The 24687-nt window shown below is 36.3% G+C and overlaps 3 protein-coding genes and 1 pseudogene across 3 annotated transcripts; 2 read left to right on the forward strand and 2 right to left on the reverse strand.

Moving 5' to 3' along the window:
• Nucleotides 1–9173: 9173 nt before the first annotated feature.
• Nucleotides 9174–12551, reverse strand: LOC110762545 (Transmembrane amino acid transporter family protein). The gene is made up of 5 exons (XM_021965193.2): nucleotides 11856–12551; nucleotides 10920–11053; nucleotides 10258–10685; nucleotides 9995–10126; nucleotides 9174–9863 (listed from the first exon to the last, which is right to left on the reverse strand). The coding sequence occupies exons 1-5, from the start codon at nucleotides 12239–12241 to the stop codon at nucleotides 9375–9377; spliced, it is 1569 nt and encodes a 522-aa protein (XP_021820885.1). The 5' UTR covers nucleotides 12242–12551; the 3' UTR covers nucleotides 9174–9374.
• A 1263-nt stretch (nucleotides 12552–13814) lies between these two features.
• On the reverse strand, nucleotides 13815–16135 carry LOC110762573 (ent-kaurene oxidase, chloroplastic-like; annotated as a pseudogene).
• Nucleotides 16136–19459: 3324 nt separating this feature from the next.
• On the forward strand, nucleotides 19460–22345 carry LOC110762572 (putative thylakoidal processing peptidase 2, chloroplastic). The gene is made up of 6 exons (XM_088245791.1): nucleotides 19460–20496; nucleotides 20739–20807; nucleotides 20918–20986; nucleotides 21102–21188; nucleotides 21296–21363; nucleotides 21503–22345. The coding sequence occupies exons 1-6, from the start codon at nucleotides 19792–19794 to the stop codon at nucleotides 21621–21623; spliced, it is 1119 nt and encodes a 372-aa protein (XP_088101917.1). The 5' UTR covers nucleotides 19460–19791; the 3' UTR covers nucleotides 21624–22345.
• Nucleotides 22346–22739: 394 nt separating this feature from the next.
• On the forward strand, nucleotides 22740–24599 carry LOC148297943 (signal peptidase I). The gene is made up of 3 exons (XM_088245788.1): nucleotides 22740–22986; nucleotides 23082–23393; nucleotides 23644–24599. The coding sequence occupies exons 1-3, from the start codon at nucleotides 22885–22887 to the stop codon at nucleotides 24388–24390; spliced, it is 1161 nt and encodes a 386-aa protein (XP_088101914.1). The 5' UTR covers nucleotides 22740–22884; the 3' UTR covers nucleotides 24391–24599.
• The last annotated feature ends 88 nt before the right edge of the window (nucleotides 24600–24687 follow it).

Below are 24687 nucleotides of genomic sequence, written 5' to 3' on the forward strand. Positions count from 1 at the left end.
TTCAGCTTTCGCCATGTGTCACTCCATACCATTTAATAATAATTTCTAGGATTTAACTTACAAAATTCATAATAAATTAAATACAAACCCAAAAAATTCACCGAAAATTGATAGGAACTCCTTGTGACATTCTTTACGCCCCAAAACTCTAAAAATATTATTTTGACTTATAAAATTTGAAAACGATAACAAAAACTCAACTTTGTTTCAAAACAAACCAAAACACTAAATTATGTTCCATAAAAGTAATGTATATTGGTGCGTCTATATTGCATGTCTGTTGCATCAATAAACCTTCAATAAAAATTCAATAACATGTGAAATACATGCAGTAAACAATCAATAAACCTTCAATAAACATGTAAACAATCAATAAACCTTCAATAAACATTCAATATCGGAGCAATAACATGCGATATACATGCAGTAAACAATCAATAAACCTTTAATAAATATTCAATATCAGTTCAATAACATGCGAAATAGATGCAGTTAACAATCAATAAACCTTCAATAAACATGTAAACAATCAATATACTTTCAATAAACATTCAATAACATGCGAAATACATGCAGTAAACAATCAATAAACCTTCAATAAACATTCAATAACATGCAAAATACCTGCAGTAAACCATCAATAAACATTTAATATTGGAGCAATAACATGCGAAATACATGCAGTAAACAATCAATAAACCTTCGATAAACATTCAATATCATGCGATATACATGCAGTAAACAATCAATAAACTTTAAGTATACGCAAATAAACAATCTATATACACTGAATAATTGTGCAATTTTCAAAAAAAATGTATTGTCTTAATATTGCATCGTATTGGCCCTGTATTGTGATTTTATCATCTTCGTATGACTTTATTTTTTTAAAGTCAGTCTTGGAAAGTTTTTGCTGGGTTTCAGACAAATAAATGCTTTTGTTTCAAACAATAATTTAAACTCAATGCCAATCCACCTATTTCAAGAACAAAAATTACAAAATGGGTTTGAAACTCATTGGTGGTGCGTGCAACTTGTCTTTTTGGGGAGAACTTTTACAATCCTTGAAACCATGCACTTAATTGGTCATTAAAAGAACAAATAATATGACAATTGATACAAGTAATAAAACTAATACCAAGCCCTTAATGGACTTTAGCATATTCAGCATTGTAGCATCATACGTGTCATCTTGTTGTTCTGCTTCAGCGAAGGTTACATCAACCCATTCGAATCCATTGCAACTGGTGGCTCCCTAATTGCAGGCATCATATATGCAAAATAATTCTGTCAGAGTTAGACCTAGGTTTTTTTCATCCACATACATATTCTGGAAATGAAAACTTACATAGGAGGTTAGACACTTCCAAAATGGCTTCCCTCGATTTTTATCTGATTTTGAAACTCGAAGCACCATTGCAGCTCCACAATACTAACACCTCTTTGTTTGAGCGGGAGATGAAGACGAAGACATGTTGAATCTTCTCACTTGTACCTCTTCTCACTCAGATCTTCTCACTAAAACCTCTTCGACTCATACCTTCTCACTCATAGTTCTCAGTCCTACCCCTTCACTCATAACCCTAAACTTCTCACTCAGCTCTCTCTCATCTCTGCCTAAATCAAATTATATCTTTCTTTTCTGTGTGTGGGTGGGTTGGTCACGATTTGGACACCTGTACCGTCAGAATTGTGACACCTTTTACCCCGAAAAGCAATATAATATTTCACTACCAAAATTTTAATCTGAAAATTGAGGGGACACTGCTTTAAATATATTATTTTATTTATATTTCATTAAGGCAACTAGTTGCATAAGAATCCATCATCATTGGTTCCATTTTAATAACATTACTAGGGGTAGTTTGGTGTGGGAAAATGAAAAAGTATCTGATGGGACCTTCTGTGACTAGTCAGTAATCCATCACATTTGTATCAATGAATTTGATGGCGGGAAAATCCTAAAAATGACTATGCAAATAGGTTATTAATTGATTTTTTGACTGTCTGACTCTCTTTGCATTTCGATGACGTTTTCCCTTCTCTTGTCTTGAGTTTTAGGGTGTTGGGTTCAGTTTCTTTAAAAAGGTTGGCTGGCTACATTGTACAAATGTTGTTTAAATGTTGGGTTTTAATCTATTTTGTCTGGTGTTTGTGCTGTCATAAACCGTTTTATATATAAATGTATAATATATATTATATAGTGGAATGATTACTGACATCATAGACGGCTACGAATGACATTTTCCTGACACAGATATTTTGCACAACTGCAATCTTGATATTTGGTAAACGAAAAGGCATGCATGGAGTGAGTAGGTGTCTTTTCACCGGTGCTTGGGAATGACATTTTCCCACTTAGCATATCCCAAACGATTTGGTTACACGTTTCTTAAGCAAAACTTGAACAGTGAATGACTTTTAATAATTTTTTCCTGATGTTGTAGAATGGATGGCTTGTATATTTCCATTTTATTTTTCAAAACATCCCTTAACCCTAAAAAAGAAAAAAAAAATTAACAAATTGAAGAAGAGAGAAACTGATTAGCACCAGAAATGGTCTATTCGCACGCAAAATAAAAATAAAAATTTGGAGTAAATATAATTAACAAATGTACAGGCTAAAAAGTAATATAATAATAATAATAATAATTTAGGATAAATAATAATAAAATACTAATGTAGCGTAACCATGAAACAGGGAATTTAATAGGAAGATGAAGTCTCAATGAGTTCGTAGAAATTTTCGGAACATTATTATGATTTTTGTGTATTTAGTTATGAATTTTCTAAGAAAAAGTAATAAATTCGTTGAGACACACTGACTGCGCCCCATTCAGCTTCCGCCATGTGTCGCCCCACATGATTTAATACTATTTTTCTAGGATTTAACTTATAAAATTGATAATAAATTAAATACAAATAAAAAAAATACACCGAAAATTGATACGAACTTCTTGTGACATTCTCTACGCCCTCAAACTCCAAAAATATAATTTTGACTTATAAAATTTGAAATGGATAACCAAAACTCAACTTTGTTTCAAAACAAACCAAAACACTAAATTATGTTCTATAACATAACACTCGTGTTCTTTGATTTTAACGCTTACCAAGAACTCAAATATGTAGAATCATGAGTTTAAACCTTTATAATCAAAGATAATGTTATCAGGAGTTTGTAGCAATTTTCGGTGTATTTTTCTGATATTTAATCAATTTTTTATGAATTTTTAAACATAAATTTGATTAAAGTATCAAACCTGACACGTGGCGCGTTGACAGGAGGACAGCCATCAGACACACTGACTGCGCCCCATTCAGCTTCCGCCATGTGTCGCCCCACACGATTTAATACTATTTTTCTAGGATTTAACTTATAAAATTGATAATAAATTAAATACAAATCCAAAAAATACACCAAAAATTGGTACGAACTTCTTGTGACATTCTCTACACCCTCAAACTCCAAAAATATAATTTTGACTTATAAAATTTGAAAATGAAACAAAAACTCAACTTTGTTTCAAAACAAACCAAAACACTAAATTATGTTCTATAACATAACACTCGTGTTCTTTGATTTTAACGCTTACCATGAACTCAAATATGTGGAATCATGAGTTTAGACCTTTATAATCGAAGATAATGTTATCAGGAGTTTGTAGCAATTTTCGGTGTATTTTTCTGATATTTAATCAATTTTTTATGAATTTTTAAACATAAATTTGATAAAAGTATCCAAACTGACACGTGGTGCATTGGCAGGAGGACAACCATCAGACACACTGACTGCGGCCCATTCAGCTTCCGCCATGTGTCGCCCCACACAATTTAATACTATTTTTCTAGGATTTAACTTATAAAATTGATAATAAATTGAATACAAATCCAAAAAATACACTGAAAATTGGTACGAACTTCTTGTGACATTCTCTACACCCTCAAACTCCAAAAAATATAATTTTGACTTATTAAATTTGAAAATGATAACAAAAACTCAACTTTGTTTCAAAACAAAGCAAAACACTAAATTATGTTCTATAATATAACACTCGTGTTCTTTGATTTTAACACTTACCATGAACACAAATACGTGGAATCATGATTTTAGACCTTTATAATCGAAGATAATGTTATCAGGAGTTTGCAGCAATTTTCGGTGTATTTTTCTGATATTTAATCAATTTTTTATGAATTTTTAAACATAAATTTGATAAAAGTATCAAAACTGACACGTGGCGCATTGACAGGAGGACAGCCATCAGACACACTGACTGCGCCCCACTCAGCTTCCGCCATGTGTCGCCCCACACGATTTAATACTATTTTTCTAGGATTTAACTTATAAAATTGATAATAAATTGAATACAAATCCAAAAAATACACCGAAAATTGGTACGAACTTCTTGTGACATTCTCTACACCCTCAAACTCCAAAAATATAATTTTGACTTATTAAATTTGAAAATGATAACAAAAACTCAACTTTGTTTCAAAACAAACCAAAACACTAAATTATGTTCTATAACATAACACTCGTGTTCTTTGATTTTAACGCTTACCATGAACTCAAATATGTGAAATCATGAGTTTAGACCTTTATAATCGAAGATAATGTTATCAGGAGTTTGCATCAATTTTTGGTGTATTTTTCTGATATTTAATCAATTTTTTATGAATTTTTAAACATAAATTTGATAAAAGTATCAAAACTGACACGTGGCGCATTGACAGGAGGACAGCCATCAGACACACTGACTGCGCCCCATTCAGCTTCCGCCATGTGTCGCCCCACACAATTTAATACTATTTTTCTGGGATTTAACTTATAAAATTGATAATAAATTGAATACAAATCCAAAAAATATACCGAAAATTGGTACGAACTTCTTGTGACATTCTCTACACCCTCAAACTCCAAAAATATAATTTTGACTTATAAAATTTGAAAATGAAACAAAAACTCAACTTTGTTTCAAAACAAACCAAAATACTAAAGTGTGTTCTATAACATAACACTCATGTTTTTTGATTCGACAATTACCGTGAACATAAATATGTGGAATCATAATTTTAGACCTCCATAGTCAAAGACAATGTTGTAAGGAGTTTGTATCAATTTTCGGTGTATTTTTTTGATTTCTAATTATTTTTTTAATGAATTTTAGAAGTGAAATCCAAGAAAACAAATATTAAATTATAGAGAATCACACGTGGCTGCAGCTGAAAGGAGAGCAGTCATTGTTTTCAACAGGTGGCGTCGTACGATTGCGCCACATTTCATTTTCTTTATTTTTTTTTTCCAAGTTTATCTTTAAAAAATCATAAAACATTAATTAAGAATAAGAAAAATATACCGAAAATTGTTACAAACTACTTACGACATTGTCTTTGACTATGGAGGTCTAAAATCATGATTTCACATATTTATGTCCACGGTAATCCTTGAATCAAAGAACATGAGTGTTATATTATAGAGCATCAACTAGTATTTTAAATCGTTTAGAAATAAATGTGAGTTTTTGTCATCAATTTATATTTTTCTGAGTTAAATTGTATTTTTATAGCTTGATAGTGTAGAGAACGTCACACGGAGTTCGTAGGACTTTCCGGTATATTTTTTGGATTTTTAATTTATTTGTTATGAATTTTAGAAGTGAAATCCCAAAAAAAAAAAAAAAAAATTATCGAGGATCACACGTGGCTGCAGCTGAAATGAGAGCAGTCATTCTTTTCAACAGGTGGTATCCTATGATTGCGCCACATGTCATTTTGTTTACTTTTTCCAAATTTATCTTAAAAAAATCATAAAAAATTAATTAAAAATCTGAAAAATACATCGAAAATTACTACAAACTCCTTATGATTATGGAGCCCTAAATTATTCTCATATTATTATTTACCCTAAATTATTATTCTATTACTTTTATTCTAAATTGTTATTATATTGTTGTTTACCCTAAAATATTATTATATTACTTTTTACTGTGAATTATTATTATATTATTATTTACCCTAAATGATTATTATATTACCTTTTACTCTAAATTATTATTATATTATTATTTACCCTAAATTATTATTATATTATTATTTAACCTAAATTATTATTATATTATTATTTACCCTAAATTATTATTCTATTACTTTTTTATTCTAAATCATTATTATATTATTATTTACCCTAAAATATTATTATATTACTTTTTAATAATAATAAATGAAATAAAAATCCACCATGTGTCACTCCGTACAATTTAATAATAATTTTCTAGGATTTAACTTACAAAATTCATAATAAATAAAATAAAAATCCAAAAAGTACACCGAAAATTAGTAGGAACTCATTGTGAAATTCTCTAAGCTCTAAAACTCCAAAAATATAATTTTATGTGATTCCATTACGGACGTCCTTTTTGTAATATGTTGTAGATTATGAATGTTTTGACTTTTCAAGGCTCTTCTCTGTTACTGTGGCACAGAATGCAGTGGAAAGGCCTAATTGGGTGAGAACATCCTTGAGCTCGTTTATTCGAAATATGCCAATTTTTCCTGCAGTAGCAAACAAAAATTCTAATAAGTTCACCACAGCAATAAGTAACATCCACCAGCGGGGGCACCAAAACAATTCACTGCAATAGTAATCAAATATGGAGGTATGAATAACAACTCTTATAACTAACTGCAAAAGTACAACTCTGATAACTAAGTTGCATGAGATACTTTAACATAAAAAAGAAAATATGGGATCAACTGTATTCCAGTAAAATGTCTTTGCTTCTTCATATCTGTCTATAGTTAAATCTTTCTTCATCAACTCTTTGTTATGTAAACCCTTGATAAGCTTTGAGTGGTTCCGACTTCAGACAACAAATTTCTCCGAAGATTTCCTAGAAAACTTGTGCAGAAAACAACAGTCAACTATGATCCTCAGTGGGATCAAAATATCTCAGAACAGATAAAATTGGATTACATTTCCCAACACCCTCACAACTGCATCCATTTTTCCATTAGATGCAGTAACTAATGTATCCTAAATCCTTCCAGCAACTGCAGAATGGGCAGCAATATCTGATCCTCAAGGTTCAAAGAAGAAGCTAACTTCCACATTATTGTTTTATGTTATCAAAAGTCTTAAATATGTGTGGGGTATAGAAGTTTCAAAAGCATACACCTGATACAGGTAAGATTCACTACTTATTTGCACACGACTAGTTTTCTAAGGAATTCATTATTTATTTACACATGACTAGTTTTCTAAGGAATTCAAACCTTCGAAGAGAATACTGCTGATCTCATTTGACATCTGGAGTCAAAAACCACACTTGGATTAAAAGGTGCCACAAGTCTTGCAACACAGCCATTGATTTGAACTCTTAAGTAAACTTTAAAATCTCAAATATTTTCCACTTAATATGACTATTGCAGAGTAAAATTTCATAACACTTTAAAACCAGTTTTAAGTGTTCTGATAAACCTACAGTAAAGCTTATATGTTTAAACATCACAGATTCATGACCTTCAAAACTTTCTTAAAAACAGTCCAGTTATGATTTTGAAATCCTCCGCTACCTCCTGCAATGAAGGTTGTATATGTGAACAACGAAAAAAGGAAGGAACTAAAAGTAAGTCTCAAGCATGTCAGTGCAAACCATACAAGAGGCAACCAATATATACTCAATTCACAAAAGCTGCAAATAATTACTACCTTTTACTCTTTGTTAATAAGCAGAACGATCATGCATAGCAGCTGCCTCTCCATTCAATGGATCCAATGGGTTGGGATATAAAAGAAGTTGGGGCAGAAACAGTAAGGGAAAAATTAACATTAAGCAAAAAGATATCACTGCAGTTGAGACACACCCAACTACATTATGTCATATACTAATTGGATAAACCAAGTGACACACATAAAGCTGCTAATTAAGGTTATTTCCACTAATGCTTACAATCACGCCAGTTGCATACTGGTTGACTAAATTCACTAAAGTAAAACAAAACCATAATTGACTAAATTAACAATAGCAAAGTACAATTTCTGAAGCAAATGTTCTACCAAATGCCAAAACTCCATCCACTACAATACAACTATAGAATTGCATCAATCAAATTGCATAAGAATCAACAAAAACTTAATATCCGAGCAAATTTCAGTACAATAGTCATCAAGGAAAAAAATGTAATCAAATTGCAACCAATCAACTAAATACCTGGCAAAAATTAATGCCCAACAAGTACAAAATCATCACCGGACCAATTATTTAATCAACCACCAAACCAAACATACCAGCACATAGCCTCCCCAAGGATCGATTTAACAAAAAAAATATATATCCAAAAACAGATTAATCAGAACCAGAAAAACAAAAACATTTCAACTGAAAATACCTGGATTGAATAGCAACAACAGCATGCACAAAACAAAAAAACTCTAGAAAACGATTGAAATCTTACTGGGGTGAACAAATTGGAGAACGACGACGGAGGTCGCGACTGTGGCTTGACTTTGGAGTCGCGACAGTGGCTTCGCTGTGGAGGTCGACAACGGAGGTTGTGAGTTGCGGCGGCTTGGCTAGGGTTAAACTAGGGTTCCAAATTTGAGGAGAGCTGGATTATGACGATGGATGGGTAGAGAACTGGATTGCACAGTGGATTGAACTTAATCCCTAAATTGGAGAAATTATGAACCACTTAAGAAACTCTAAATTTATAAATCACTAAATTAGAATTTAAAATTTAGAAATAAACTCATAAATTATCTATATATTAAATTACAAAACCACCCGAAGAATAAGCAGAGGAAGAAGAAGATGAAGAAGAAGTAAAAGAAGAAGAGGAACGGATGGGACTAGGAGTGGTGAATGAGAAGAGCTTGGGAATAAAGAGAACATAGGGAAAAGTGGGCAGGAAGGACAGATTTAGACAGGGAGAGTGTAAGAAGGATTTGTTTGAGATTTCACGCTCTGGGAGAAACATTCCTCTCACTTGACGAAGTTGTTTTCAAAACGGGTAATTGCAACCCGATTGTAGCATAACGAGTTCATCCCTTGGATTGATCTGATGGCTATAAAGTGAACCCCTTATAACTTACACTTATAACTTTCCACTCATTATAGTCTGACCTAACTTTTCTTCTTTGAATACTCATTACAGAGGACCACAAACAGCTCAGGTGGAAGGGCTATGTAAGTATATAAAGTTATCTGTTACAGAACCAGAACAAACTTCCCAACCATTACACCATTTAACCATGTGCCACAAAAGAACACGAATATGTACGCACAAGACGTATTTAATTTGCAGCAAAGCAACAGTGTTTATAACATTCTTAACAAAATTTGAAGAATTATGAAGCAGGGGCCATTGAAACATCAATTAGGCGGCTTGAAGAACTTCAATTTAAGTCCATTGTTGACCATGCTCCACACGCCTCCAATGGAAAAGGCCAAACTAAACGCAATCCCCAGCCAACCCAAGATCCAATGAAAATACCAGTTAAAGCTGTACTTTGTAGGCTTCTTAATGAGAACCCACATGAAGCAAGGATAGGCAAATGTGACTGGAAGTGTGAGTCCTCCTAGTAGCCCGGCAAGACTGGAGAGGAAGGGGAGTGCCACTCCTATGAAGAAGTTGATGAATCCGTAGAAAACTCGGAAACCAGACCGGACCCAAATCGAGCAGGGACGGTTGGTACGACTAGTGTAACCAGCTTCAAAACTGTCAAATACAGGCATTGAGTATATCTGGAAACTGCTCAAACAATTAAACACAACTAGGAGGAAACACATTGCAAGAAGTCCTCTAGGGATGTCATGACTGTGGAATCCGTACAAGGCATTGAGAATCCCTCCAGAAGGCATCTGTAGAAAAACAGAACATACGGAACAATCAACAAGACTGAAAAATGCAAAAATTTATGAAACTTGATGAAATGGCTGAAATCAAGTCATCCATGATACCAATATGCTCCTTACAAGGTTGGTAAACTTACAAGGTTTCCATAAGCCCAAAAGCCACCAATTGCAACAGGGAACAAACACATTGCAATGAAGAAATAGGCAACCTTGGCTCCTTTCCACATGGGCACATGAGCTGGGTGTTTAAAGGTTGATGGCATTGTTGCCTAATTCAGGTAAATGAAATTCTGTTAGATAAGAATTAAAAGTGCAAATTCCCAACTTAAGTAATTATGTATGTTTTTTTTTTTAACAAGGAGAATATAACTTCATTACTCCGGACTCACAGAGAGCATACCTGAATCTCCAGAACTAAATTGTGCCCCCTGAAAGCAAAGGCTACAATACCAAGAGCGTTCAAGACTGCAAAGACAGAAGCCGAAGAGGATGGCAATGTAATTGGCTCATAAGAAATTGTGGGTGGCCTTGGCTGGCTTACAGAGAGGACCCAAACCATTGTGGAGTAAGTTATGGCTGTCACGGCTCCAACGAGTGAAAGTCCTGCAATTGAATTGAGGTTTGGGAGCTGAGATAGAACGATACATAGTGAAGTGAACACTAGATACCACTCTACTGTTGTTAGGGGATTTGATGAACATAAGGGACCACAAACTATCTGAAAAAATAGTTTCATGGTCTCCCCTCCTATTAGAATTAAAGCTGTTGCAGTTCCTGCCGATAGATAGACGGTTGGGAAGAGAGCAAGCCAAACACCCAATCTTTCCCCTGCAAAAGAAGAAAAAAAATATCTGCCATTAATTTACTTATTCACATACCTTACTATCCACTACAAAACTAGATATCTAAGCTAAACAAGATCAAGCTAAAGGCCTCATCACTAAGCTGTTGTTAATACTTATATCAATTGCATCAGTGTAACTGTGACACCTACAGCATATTATGAAATATTTGAGAAAACAAAAAACCATGTGGTGGTTTCTAAATCGTGAAGTCTCTTACCAAATGCAGCTTGTGCAAGCTCCACATATCTGTTGTACCTCTTTCCTGGGACCGCTTCATGTAGCTGAACAAGAATCCACAATGTGTAAAGTTGCCAGAAGTAGGCTATGGTTAAGGAAAGTGTTCCCCAACTCCTGTGGACATAGTCAACAAACGAACCAGGTCAATTCATTTCAAGTACTCCAAACCTTTCAGATAATGGTATTCTTCAATTGTTATTAGCAGCTTTGTAAATTTTATCTTAATATAAAGTGTCAAGCACTTCAAATGTTTAAATCTTCAAATCTTTGAAAATTATAATGCAAAAATAATATAAAATGAAAAAGTTAAAGGCACTATTGCAGTGAAGACAATAAACAAGTGATACTATAACCAAAGTATAAAGGTTCCTCTGTCTATATTCCTTCAAAAAGAAATAACAAAATCATGAGTGACCCCAACATGATGAGATAGGGCTGGCATGTGTATATTTCCAGGATCTTTGAAGCTATGGAAAAGCAAAAGATAAAGGGGCGAAGTGACATCCCTCAAGGATGTTCTTTTACTTTGTCAAATTGAAACCTGTTAATGATAATCTTCAATAAATGAAGTGACTTTACCCAAGTAGACCCCCAAAGCCATGAACTTTAGTCAAATTCCTCTCAGTAGCATGTGAGAGAGGGAGATATAGAGAGATCAAAACGTGGAAGGGAATCAATTTCGAGAGCGACCCATCAGGGGAACCCACTGATATTAATAAGCACATTAGCTGCAGCATTAAGCAGAAAACGCCAAGAAACATAATTCTAAAGCTGGATAATTGTCTAAAATATTATTATGAAAAAAGAGAACTGGAATGAGATTTAACTCAAAAAGGAAGAATTTTTATGAAGCTTGAGCTAACAAGGTGAAATGGGTAATAAAAATCAGTACTTGTGAGGTTGTGAAATTAATTACCAGCCAAGAAAAGAGAAGGCAACGGGAAGGACCAAGGCCTGGAAGCCAACGCCGGCGTTGAGGTTATGAAACGCCGCGTAGTGAGCATTGCCGTTGCGGGACTCCGTGATGGGAAGCCAAGCGTCCTGTGGGTTGAGCTTGGTGAGGTGGCCCACCTCCTCCAAGTAGCTCTTCATGTTGACGAGGACCCTCTTCATCGGCGTCCCGATGGGGCTCAGGAACCTCGGCGATATGAACGAAGTCGGCGTCCAAGCCGACGACGACTTCGCCTCCTTGGACGGCGGCCGAGGCGACCTCTGCCCAGATGGAGTCTGTATCTCCGGCGTCGACACACCACGCGGCGTCGCCGGAATGGATATCAGCTCCGTCTCCGGCCTCTCGTCCATTGTCTAATGTCTTGGAAGTGTTTGTGTGTATGTATGTGTGAGTTGTGGTGTGAGTTTTGCTTTATAATAGAGGCAAGAGGTACAAGAAGCTCTCCGTTTCTCTCTGTGTGTTTCTGTGTGTTTATAATGGCATTTTTTTGGTTATCTTTTTCTTTTTGCTTTCAGTGTGTGTCGGAGGGGTCAGTGATTATAGGGTGATCGTGGGGCCTTTGAGTGAGTGAGAGTTTGACAATCGAAGTGACTGAGAGGAAGGAGGAGCTTCAAAGTTTAAGCATAAAAGTTTTGCATTTGCGCTGCTATTATTCTACAGGCAGGTGCTGGTGGACCACCACACTGACTGCAATGCATATATGTATGAGCGGTGGTGATGAGGATCCAAATGCCAAGCCTTTTTAACACTGAAACAGCTCGCAGACTCGCAGTGAAACTTGAGACCTCTTCAAGTTGACCGCGTGCTTCGATATTTTACTTGGCTTTGATGGAGGGCTGTGATGAGGAAGGAGTTTGGTCAAAGAGTCAAACAATCGTGCGGTGGTGGATCAATGATCATTATTTAGTAGGGCCAGGCGTCCGGAATTTTCGGTTGTTTGAGGGTTGGATTGGGCAGGGCGGGGCAGGGGTCACTCTAGCACGCAAGGAGGAGATGGGTCCAGATGATCATTTGTTCTGTGTTGGCGTGTGAATATAGGATTTAACTTGAGTTTTTTTTCTTTCTTCTTTTTACTCGTTCACAGTCACAACTTACAAGTTACAAGTCGGAAGCAAGCAAGCAAAAAAGGATATGCGAACTCCTTTTTTCCGATAGTGTTACAAGATTTTGGGACATTCTGCCTCTTTTTATAAATGGAAATGGGGTAACATGTGTTCCAAGTGATTAAAGTAGCTATTCCAAGTTCAGTGTTCGAATTCTCCTACTCACGATATCACTTATCAAGAAAAGTTACTGAGAGTTGTAGATGCCTAGGGTTTTGTGGTGCGCGTGAGGTTGGGGTTAACAAGAACCTGGAAATGGTCCCTACACAGGGAAAATGGTCATCGACTTCTGAATGACACTGGCCAGTGGCGGTAACTTTGAAAAAAGCAGTTAAACTGATGCAAATACACAGGGAAAATGCCAGATTTACCCGACACAACCCACGTTCTTCCATCTCGCGTTCGCTGCCATTATTTTCAACTCCTCTTTTTGGGGGGTTAAAATTATTATTTTATTTCAAGCTTGGACTCAAGTCAAAGTATTGATTTACTTACTGTCAAGCATTGGAAATAAACTGATTATAGAAACGCATGCAATGCAATGCAAACTGCTCAGCCATAGTAGCAGTAGCATGCGTATTAATTATCTATCTCTTATGATATTCAGATCCAATTATTCGTCTTCTGCAATGATTTTTGTTTCCAATGATTATGAAGCCAAGTCAAGCCAAGAGTCAAGACAGAGAAATTGTTATGTATGAACGACAAAGTTGCTTCTTCTTCTTCTTTCTTTTTAATTATTCAGCCGAAAGCATAACATGGTTGGTTAAGCCGTCAACTTTTCCTTTTGGCTCTTTTTTTTTATTACTTAAATTCGACACTAACTAACTAGTGAATAGTGATTTCTGGGTTTGAGGATTGCATGCAATGGATGGAGCTTGTGAGTGGTGAAGGTAGCAGTATCATCATTTTCTTCCTCTCCACCTCTCGGCGGCCTCCACTCAAACTCCTGCACCAACCTGCCAATGGTGGTGCATACTATTAGCATTGCCTGAAGAGAACCATCGCAGGCCCTCTTTCCAGCTCCAAACGCCAAGGTCTTGTAAAAATCCGTTGGATCACATTTCTCCTTGTCCAAAGGAATCTCTCTGGCTTCCATTCTTCAGGGCTTTCCCATTCGTTCTTGTCCCTGTTACACCCGTATATATTCAAAGCAATCTGCACCAAAATAGATGAATTAATACTCTCTTTTATATATAAATAAGATGAAAGAAAAACATGCAAGAATATATTTTCGTGTTTCATCAATTACCTCTGTTCCAGCTGGAATATAGTAACCTCCTAACTGGGTATCTTCATGTGCATATCTTAAAAGTGCTACCGAAGTTGGACTGCTTCCTTAAACTTTCATGGAAAACAGCATTAAGGTATGGCAGCTGGGAAAAATGTTCCTCAGTGATCTTATCGGATCCACAAACGTTTTTGATTTCCTCATACAGAAGACCCTGTCACATATATATCATGAATATCAGTTAAGTAGTACTTAATCTCAAATCAAATCAAACTAATAATGGGTACCTGTCGATTTTGATCTTTAGCAAGTTCATACATAGCCCATTCTGTGGTTACCAATGTAGTATCCGCCGCCTCAAGAATTGCCTCCCAAAAAAAAAAATAGTAATGTGCTCCATTGTAAGAGTTTTTGCTTCACAAAGCAAGTAATCCAGGAAACTATTTACTTCCTGTTTCACATCATCATAGTTAACTTCCTCCAAGTTAAATTAAAGAATGTGGATTTAATCTAAGCATGCATGCATGCACCTCTCCTGAAGCAATTCGGTTGGTCTGCTCCTTGATCAGGGAATTCATCACTGCTTTCCTGCGAAAAAAATGCACTGGATCTTCATTTCCAAGCCCTTGTTGTTGGGAACCCATCTTCTCAAGTATGGAGACAAGTCTCTCCAAACAACCTCAAGTACACCCTCCAGTACATCAGCCACTAGAATCTTGAAAATCATCTTTTGACAATTTAGTTCCAAGCTCCTCCACATAAACTGAGTCTTCTATGTTCTGTCCTAAGGCCTAATAACCATTTGGCCCAAATTAAGTTAATTATAGTTTTTGGGCGTAAACCAATGTGAATAAACTCACTCACTCACTCACTTGCTTCAACGACACTCCAAAGAGTTCAGACTCGAACATTTTCTTGAAATTTGCAGCTTCTTGAGGAGACTGGTTTACATGAGCATGTAATTGGCTTGCAACATTTTCTCTCAGGGTATCTCTGTGGCTTCGGTGTCGTTTCTGAATATATATATATTTATTATATATCAAATGGAGTTATAATAATATGTACAAATTAATTAAGTTAAGTGAGAGAAGAAACAAAGAAATAATATGTAAACCTGAGCATTGGTTCCAAGAACATTTGTGACGTCTTCCCATCTTGTGAAAATCGTTGTAGTCAGATGCTGCAACCAAGGCGTTGTCGAGAGTTAGGATCTTTAGTGCCGTCGATAGCTTTCTCAATGAAATGGACGAATGTCTGGTCACCATGGCCTGAACACAACAACCAACCAACCAATATTAACATACACAAATATATATAAATATAATGAGAGATGAGATAAATGAAACCTCTTTGGCGACATCGGTGGAATTGAGAACGACCAACGTGGAAGCACCAGTTCTGATAGAATAGATTGGGCCAGTCGTCTCGGCCCACTTTGTAAAAGTCTTGTAGGGCTTCTTCTCTTTCAGTTGCAGCAAATTCCCTATCAATGGCAGCCCAGGAACCACTGCACATATCCACCCACTCATCATTCATAAATCTCCAAAAACACTTGACTCAACAAAAGAAAGTGGCAATATCTTAGGATCCCAATATATCATTTTTATTTAAAAATATGAACAAGGATATGAGAGCTATTGGGCACCCTTCTCTTACAAAACGGTTTTTCGAGGGCAAATTCTATCCATGATTATCAGAATATAATCGTCAATGAAAGCGAAGAATTAGTAGCAGGTACCTAGCACAGGAGGGAGTTTGGCATATCCTTTCTTCTGGGCAAAGATGAGTCCCTTGATGAAATATAGGAAGAGCAAAGAAAGAGTACCCAAGGCAACAGGAATGGCAAAGGGGACTAATGCTTCAAACTCATGAAGGATATTTATTAAGTTCAATGGTACTGTACTGCCCATTGTTGATTTTCCAAACAAGTTAAAAGGTGTTGTAGGACAATTTGGAATGCTTTTGAAACTTGCAATCACACAACGCATTTTATATACTCCCCTGAAATTCACAGCTTCTTGAGGAGATTCTGTACAAGAGCATGTGCAAACATTTTCTCTCATGGTATCTACGTGGCTCCGGTGTCGCTTCTGAACATTTACAATCAAATCAATGAAGTTTTGATAAGATTATATATCTGCTATGGTATGGGAGTTCATTAATTTCCAAATGTAGAAACTCAACCTGGGCATTGGCTCCAAGAACATTTGTGAGTATGTATCGTTTTGCTATCTTGTGATAATACTTATAGTCTTGACCTTGGTTGAAACATTTAACTGGAATAATATAAGGTCCCTCAATGTTAATTTATGTATACATCTTGATCTTGTTTATGTAGATGGTGTGCTCAGCTGGAAGCAGATTAATTTGGAAGGGAACTGCTTTTTGTTTGGGTTGCTTTTGGTCAAAGAGAGCTTTCCTAATGGGTCTTAATGTGTAGGCCCAATCTACTTTTGGCTATGAGTCATGGAGATTATACTATATTAATTAATCGAAATGGTTCATTTTCAATCAAACTCAAGCTCACCTACTAAAGGAGCCCTTAATCCCTTAGACTTTCTGATTCGCCCTACATTTTTAGCTGCCCCAGTGTATGAACATCCATGTATTCGTATGTGGGTTAGGCTAGTAGGACAAGGCAATATGCCCTCCGTTTGCACAAATTAGAGTTAGGGGTGGGCATGGGTTGGGTTAAGTCTGTTTTCGATTCCAATTCGTAATACAACCCAATATATAGCGATTTTATAATTTCTTGAATCCAAGACCTGGTCATTATTAGACCAACCCAATCCAACCATTTTCTAATTGGATTGGGCGGTTCAATTAGATTAAATCAAAATTAAACCCACTATTAAATTTTGGTTCCAACTCGTAACTCAACTTGTATATAGCGGTTTATGATTGTTTGAACCCAAGACTTGCTGATTATTAGGCCAACCCAACCCTCTAATGATCGGATTGGATAGTTCGGTCAGGTTGATTTGAATTTTTTATTTTTATTTTTAATACAAAGTGGCCCGAAATTATACCCACCCCTAATTAGAGTAATTTAGAGTAATCACCTTGTCAAAAAACAGAAAAGCACATCCCCATATTACGTCGTAGGTGTTGACACATATCAAGGGCACCAATATTGGATAATATATGGATAAATCATTAATATAATTTGTTCGTGCATTCTACATACTTCATATAATTCAACCAAAACTAAAATAATTGGTCAATCGTTTGACGTTATTGAAGTTCCAACCTCAAAAATTGAACTTTCACTAATTTTATCAGTCTTTGACTCGTTATAAGCAAATAAGTGTATAATGTCTCTTTTTCCTATCTTTTAGACTTTTGCACTTTTTCTCGTTTTATTTTTTCAGTTTAAGTATCCGTTTGACGCTGCTTATTTGGGACCATAAGTGTTTGTCCATTTTAGATGTAGGTTACGTGAAACATTAATATTTTTAAGTTAATAAATTATGCTAATGTGGCCGGTCAATTCAGGGTAAAATGGTATCATTTACTACAGTATAATTTATTTATTTATTTTTTTAAAAAAAAACAGGTATTCATCATTTAAATGGATGGACATTGTGACGGATGCAGTTGCGTCAATTAATCAGAATTTGGATGAAGAAGTGATCAAGCGCTTTGAAAATCACAAATTTTCACATTATAATAATTCGCTTCCTTAATCCAAATCAGCTATGTCGCTGACATATGCGCTTCCGTCATCAACTGCCTCCATACCAAACACTCACCCAGTCAAGCCTAAGATAAGTCAACATCAAATTGTCAAACAACCCTTTTCTTATTCCAATTTCCAGTTTACCCCATGTTATTATGGATTGTATTTTTTAAGACTTTAATTCGAAGCCTCGCAAATTTTTATTTTATTTTTGGTCTGAACCTCGCAAACTTTTTTTTAAAGAAAACTCGCATAACTCATATTGGTTATTCTATTTTTCTTTTCTTTTGCCAACCATTGGATTGTGTTTTAATTATCACTGAAGACTTACTTATTTATTATTTTAGAAAATAAAGTTGTAATGGAGTCTCGCTTACTTAATTTGTATTTGTAAATAAATAACGTGAAAGAAACTTACATGTAACGATTGCATACATTATTCATTTAGAAATGATACTACGATACTAACTATTATCCCAACTTTTTGATACTTTATTCTTGCTTACTCAATATTTAATTACTATTTGACGTGGCACATAACACATTGCTTAGTGATTGTAAAAAAGATGAAACTCATAATGAGTCTAAATATATAAAAATAGACTGCTTTTGTACATAAGTTGATATTTAAAAATTTAGGATATGAGTTAATTGGAATATGAACAACCCTTTCCTGACTCATTATAATCTATATATGTCAATTAAATATTATATTTTTAGATATTTTTTAATATTTTTTGCCGATATTAAGTAGCAGCCAAAAATTTATATTCATTTTTTATAATATTATGCATGGATGAGATAAATCATGGCGAATTCTTCTGGAAAAAATTGTGTTCATACAAAAGTTGTAGGACCAATAAATTATGTGGTTTACATCAACGGTTGATATTCCTAGGGCTATTATCGTCTTTTGGGATCTGAATATTATAATTTATAGGAAGGTTGCAGGAAGGCGAGACAAATGTCATTCACATTAGAAGCCATTCCTTTTGGTCAAAGTCATCCAAAATAATGGAAAACGACATGCTACTGTAGCCATTCTTTTACATAAAACTTCTAAGAAGAACCTCTCTACCTTATAATGGTTGAATGACCAAATTACCCCGGGAGTTATGTGGATTTTTCTTATTGACATGTATAAGTTCTCATTATAGTATAAATATTAACATATAAAACAAAATTATAACTTCCACAGTAAGAGAGGATTTTATTCATAATTTATTCATAGAATGTTGAATTTTAAGAATATTTTAAAGGTTGAAATAAAATTATAATTTTTTTGTAAAATTGTCCAATATGTTTGATGAATTTAAAGATTAACTTTAAAATCTGAAAATAAGTACATAAAAAGAAAAAGAAAAAGAAAAAAGGTAAGAGTAATCTGATAATCACACAAAGTGATCAGATAATAAGATATGCGTATTTTGTGGCAAAAATCTGCTTAGAATGAAAGGTATCTCATTAAGGAGACAAAGGCACAATCGTAAATAAGGAAAGAAACAAAGGCCACTTTTTAATAGAATTTCAGCCGCCGTTCTATTAAACCTATACTCTTCCCCATTTGACGCCCATCTTGGTATTTTCTGGCGTCTCCAAATCCACCTGCTCGTGAGTCGCGACTCGTGAGCCCCTCTCTCTCTCTGGTAAAGCTCCGCCACCATCTCCGAGCTTTTCCGTAAACCCTAATTTTTCAAATCCCCAAACACCTCCAACTCCTTTCCTCAGCTGTAACCCGGCCTTTCAATTCACCGTTCCCTACCTCGCTTCACTGTCTTGCACAACCGAAATGGCATCCATCGTTTGCTAGGGCTCTCTAGATCAACTTTATCAGTCTCCGAGAGCACACTGCACCACATCTTCACCAACCTAATCAAATTAGTAGTCATGGCTATCCGCGTCACGCTAAGCTTCTCCGGCTATGTCGCGCAAAATTTATCATCCTCGGCAAATCTCCGGGTCGGAAATTGCCGAGGATTTCACGAATGCTGGGTCAGATCTCGGGTATTCGGATCAAACCAAAAGCCCGAACTCGACCCCTCCGTCCCCGTCCGCAAGTACCACCAGACCCAATTCTCCCGTTCGAAGCCGAGTTCGCTGGCCGCTAAGACTTTACCGTCCTTGTACACAGCCCTCGCCGAAGAGATTCTCGGCGAGAGTTCCAAGAGCCCGATCGTCTTGGGCTTGATCTCGCTTCTGAAGTCAACGGCTTTCGTTGCGGGTGTCTCTTCGGGTCAGGCTGCTATGGGTATTTCGCCGTTCAAACCCGGTTCGATCATGCCTTTTTTACAGGTCTCCAAGTGGCTTCCCTGCAACGAGTCTGTTCCGGTGTCTATATTGAAGGAAGTGGACAAAGGCGGAACCTTGTGTGTGGAGGAGGTCGCTGAGGTCCCGCGGTTGACTAAAAAAGAATTGGGGAGGAGCGGTTTCTTATCGCGCTTGTTGAATTCTTGCTCGGAGGACGCTAAGGCTGTGTTCACTGCTGTCACTGTTAGTGTCCTGTTTAAGTCCTTCTTGGCCGAGCCCAGATCGATTCCCTCCACTTCTATGTGCCCTACTCTGGATGTGGGTGATCGCGTTTTAGCTGAGAAGGTGAGTCCATGTTCATCTAAGTATATTTAATTGGTGGAATTATGTTGGTTTTTTGATTGATTGATAATTGATTTAGTATTCGTTAGTACAAAATTGTGAATTTGGAATTGGGATATGTAATGTTATGTTTGCAAGTATTATTTGGTTGATTTCATAAATGTGAAAACCAGATTTTCTGTCAAAGTTTTATTTTTGAAATTGCTTATGCCCAGCTGATTTATTTCCTTCCTTTGATAAATCAGGTTTCATATTTCTTTAAGAAGCCTGAGGTTTCAGATATAGTAATTTTCAAGGCACCTCCAATCTTACAGGTATTGTGTACAATCAAAATTTATAAGGATTTTTGAGGCACCTCCAATTACATTTTGTAAGAGTTTTTGACATGCGGGTGCTGACATTATATTCTTGTGTTTTTCGGTAGGAAATTGGTTATAGCTCAGGCGATGTATTCATTAAAAGAATTGTGGCTAAGGCTGGAGATTGTGTTGAGGTATAAATCTCATTAATCTTGAAGTTGTTGTTTATAGCTCTGGCTGTACTCATAGAAACGAAAACATATGTATTTTGTTTTTTGACATGTTTTATTTTGTGTGTCTATGGAATAGGTTCGCAATGGAAAATTGCTGGTAAATGGTCTTGTTCAAGATGAACATTACATATTAGAGCCGCTTGCTTATGAAATGGATCCAGTGGTAAGCATCCTTTTCTAGGTTTATCTTTTCCTTGAGTTGATTTGCTTATGGTGACACTGAGAATTGTGCTTACAAAAACATTGCAATCTGTTTGCTTGATTTTGCAGTTCATTCCAGAAGGCTATGTCTTTGTCATGGGAGATAATCGGAACAATAGTTTTGACTCTCATAACTGGTAATTCTAAACTCTTAGTATTGCATTTTCTGGTCAAAAAACTGTTAGTATTGCATATGAATATTTAAGAAGATCATTATCCTTCAAACTGAATTGTTATATCTCTGACATGCCGATGTGGTTAACTATTTGTGTTCAGGGGTCCACTTCCTGTCAAAAACATTCTTGGCAGATCAGTATTTCGCTATTGGCCTCCCTCCAAAGTATCCGACACCACGTATGAACCACAAGTAGCAGACAATGCTGTTGCAATTTCTTGACACATTGCCCTCTGTTTGCTGGGGGGAGGACCTCAGAAGATTTTCTTCTTCTCTTTATCAAGATATTGAATTTGTTTTCACCACTCTCTTGGTTCGTTGTTGGGCACTTTGAACATGCTTTGGATGGATATCTTATCCATCAGTCTGTGAATCTGTATGACTTTTAAACTTACGTTTGACAAGAGAGTGGGGAAAAAAAGATGAAGCTAAGCTATCATCTTGTATGATTCATCAATTATTTTGTTCATATATGTTGGGAGGTTCAGCTGCTGCCATACATGAGGTTTTAGCACCTGTGAGGGACCAAATATCTGAAGGGAAAGATATGGCACCGCTCGTGCTGAGTGAAGGTATGATTCTGATTGCCTTTGAAGCTGGTGGAGATGATTCTTATGATGGGTGAGATGGAGATGGTGGACGCAGATGGTTCTTTACAGGATATGCTGAAAGCCTCGGCAGATGAATTAAATTGGCCTCCCTTTTCCTGTTGCCTGTAGGCTTGCTTCCAAGCATCTTTGTAATGACGTCTTTGGAGTTGGAGTTTTGCTGTTCCAACTTGCATTTTATCAAGACGCATTCTTTCTATGTGTAAATCGTTTTTGGTTAGTAATTCAGATCAACCTGCTCTTGATTGAGTTGATCGTACTATTACTTCCATTTTTACTGTTGTTGTGATAAAGCCTACAGCGAACAATGTCAATTTTAACATTATTCTGGTTTCATTGATTATGGCTTTTCTCAGCTGCGTTCTCTTAATGAGAAAGAAAGATAAAACACCGATCGATTATCAACTCTTCTACGGGGCCGTTTGCTCTTTGGACTCTGTTTTTAGGTTTGCATTCATAGATTTTTTAGTTTGACTTAAAAACCAGTCTTATCAAAAATGGTCACAAAGGAAAAACAAATCCCGATCAATCCAAATGAATTTATCTTCTAAATTGAATTTCGAAACCTATGATTCAATTTCCAAAGTTTATAATACCCCCCAAAAAAAAAACTTGAAAGTGAACAGACCCAGCACAACTGTATGAACTAATAATTATAGCCGACCAAAAAAAAAAAAGAAAAAAAAGAAAAGCGGCAGCTAATTAAATTGAACCGTCCGATCAACAAGGCCTTATCATCAATCATTCATCCAAAACGCAGAAGCAAACATGGCGGTTGTTGTGGTGGGTAAGTCGGTGGTTCAGAAGAGAGAGTGGGATGCGATCCCTTTCGCTTAGTCAGTGGTTCAAGAAACATACAATTACAATTTACAAAGATGAGGAGGACCGGCGCTCTCCCCTTCTCCCTCATCCTCTTCCTTATATTCCCACTTCAATCAATTCTTGCTTTTAATTCTTCCACCACCCAAATCTTGCAGGTACTTCTTCCTCCTCCTCCATCTTATTTACATGATTTCTTCTCTCTTTGATTTTTAATTACTAATTTTCTTTCCCATTTTTGCCAAATTTGAAGGATGTGTTAAAGAAAATATCGGCCAAGCACAAGTGGTATTTGCAGGACATCAGGGTTTCGAGGTTGGATGCCAGCAGGGTTCGCTTCGGGAGCGCCCAGCGATATGAGTTCCGGGTCGGATTCGGGAAGATCCCCGTAGGGGTCTTGTTCTCCGACGACGTCTCTTCCTGGAAAAAGTTCAGGCAACCCAGAACCCATTTTGGCTCTCTCGTTAAGGAGCTCAGCTCCATGGCTGTAGTTGACACCTTCAAAGTGGAGGGTCCCTTTGAGTTACGGGTCGGCGGCACCCATCACCTCTCCCTTTCATTGCCGGTACGCTCTATTTCATAACTCAGTGCTTAATTGAATGTTCAATTTCAGAGTTTTAATAGTTGCATCGATACAATCTTCAAACTGTCTTTGAATGTTCAAATGGTTTGTGAGCTTTTGGTCAATTTCATGCACAAATAGCTAGCTCAAGAATCACACTTGCAATGATCTCTTAAAAGCTCAACACTGCATATAGTAACTGGGTTGAACAGTGAGTGTGTTTTAATACATTATTGGCGTTTATATTTTGTAGATGAACACTACATATAGTGGGTTTAAAAGGGTTCTTGTTGGTAAAGGCATCACTGTTGAAGTAAGTGGAGCTACAGAAGTCTCTGTGTTTCATGCATCTGATCTTGGTTTATCATCAAAGGGAAGTGGTGCTATTGGCAAGGAGAAAAGTGAGTTTTGGCCTATTTGGCATTCATACTGCACACCATTATTTCCTATTCGTGTTTTAGGGCCTGCAACGTTGGTTGCATACAAGACTCGAAATCCTGATGCCCACATTGAGACCAAATTTATGTCCAAGGAGATAATTGAGTTCTTGCCAGAGAAGTGCTACAGAAGCCATGCTTACAAGAAACGGGCTTGCCCCATTGATTCTTTACGTTTGAGGATATCTATGCTGGAAAGAATTTGGAAAAGCTTTCTTGGTGATAGAATTCGCCAAAGCGGTTTGTCGGGATTTGTTGAAGGGAAAATCAAAGCTTCGACTGTTGTCCGTTTCAAGCTTGAGATCGAAAAGGAATTTCGGAGGAATGGTGCACTCCAGGGCAAGGCAGGATGGAGAACTAGGCCGGCTGTTGAACGGGTTTGGTATGAAGTTTTGGCAAGAGTGGAATTTGGGAGGGTGAAGCCTCTCTTGGTTAAAAAGATTAGGCCCTTCATTGTGGCAGATTCAGTTGCGTGGAGTAGTTTGATGTCCAATATTTCCTTCACCAAGTCCTCATCTGTCCTTGTACCTTCTGAGGCGCTAACGTTGGATGTGAAGTGGTAGAGTAAACATATTGTAACATAGCACTCTTGTTTGAGAATGTTTTACAGATTAAGGTGGCAAGGGGTCGTCTGTGTCCTTGCCCTTTCTCTGGATGATGGATGAAACAGTACATGTCAATTGGTAAATAACACTCCTAATTGGTCTTGTAAATAAATTGTTCATTGAAAAGAAACAAACGTTATACAGATCTTATTTTGTTTTTGACTTCATTACTAGTTTCGACTAACTTTGGCCTTGTGTGTTTTTCTTTTATTTTGTATTTCAACTTTTAAAGGAAATCTTAAGCTTTGATCTTCT

Source organism: Prunus avium, chromosome 1, assembly GCF_965620075.1.
Source record: "Prunus avium chromosome 1, drPruAviu1.hap1.1, whole genome shotgun sequence".
Lineage (NCBI taxonomy): Eukaryota > Viridiplantae > Streptophyta > Magnoliopsida > Rosales > Rosaceae > Prunus > Prunus avium.

Coding starts and splice junctions, on each gene's coding strand:
- LOC110762572 (XM_088245791.1), top strand. CDS start 19,792: ATGGCTATCCGCGTCACGCTAAGCTTCTCCGGCTATGTCGCGCAAAAT. Junction 20,808..20,917: donor AGGCACCTCCAATCTTACAG/GTATTGTGTACA, acceptor GTTTTTCGGTAG/GAAATTGGTTATAGCTCAGG. Junction 20,987..21,101: donor AGGCTGGAGATTGTGTTGAG/GTATAAATCTCA, acceptor TCTATGGAATAG/GTTCGCAATGGAAAATTGCT.
- LOC148297943 (XM_088245788.1), top strand. CDS start 22,885: ATGAGGAGGACCGGCGCTCTCCCCTTCTCCCTCATCCTCTTCCTTATA. Junction 22,987..23,081: donor CCACCACCCAAATCTTGCAG/GTACTTCTTCCT, acceptor CCAAATTTGAAG/GATGTGTTAAAGAAAATATC. Junction 23,394..23,643: donor ACCTCTCCCTTTCATTGCCG/GTACGCTCTATT, acceptor TATATTTTGTAG/ATGAACACTACATATAGTGG.
- LOC110762545 (XM_021965193.2), bottom strand. CDS start 12,241: ATGGACGAGAGGCCGGAGACGGAGCTGATATCCATTCCGGCGACGCCG. Junction 10,686..10,919: donor GCTTGCACAAGCTGCATTTG/GTAAGAGACTTC, acceptor CTTCTTTTGCAG/GGGAAAGATTGGGTGTTTGG. Junction 10,127..10,257: donor ATTTAGTTCTGGAGATTCAG/GTATGCTCTCTG, acceptor TACCTGAATTAG/GCAACAATGCCATCAACCTT.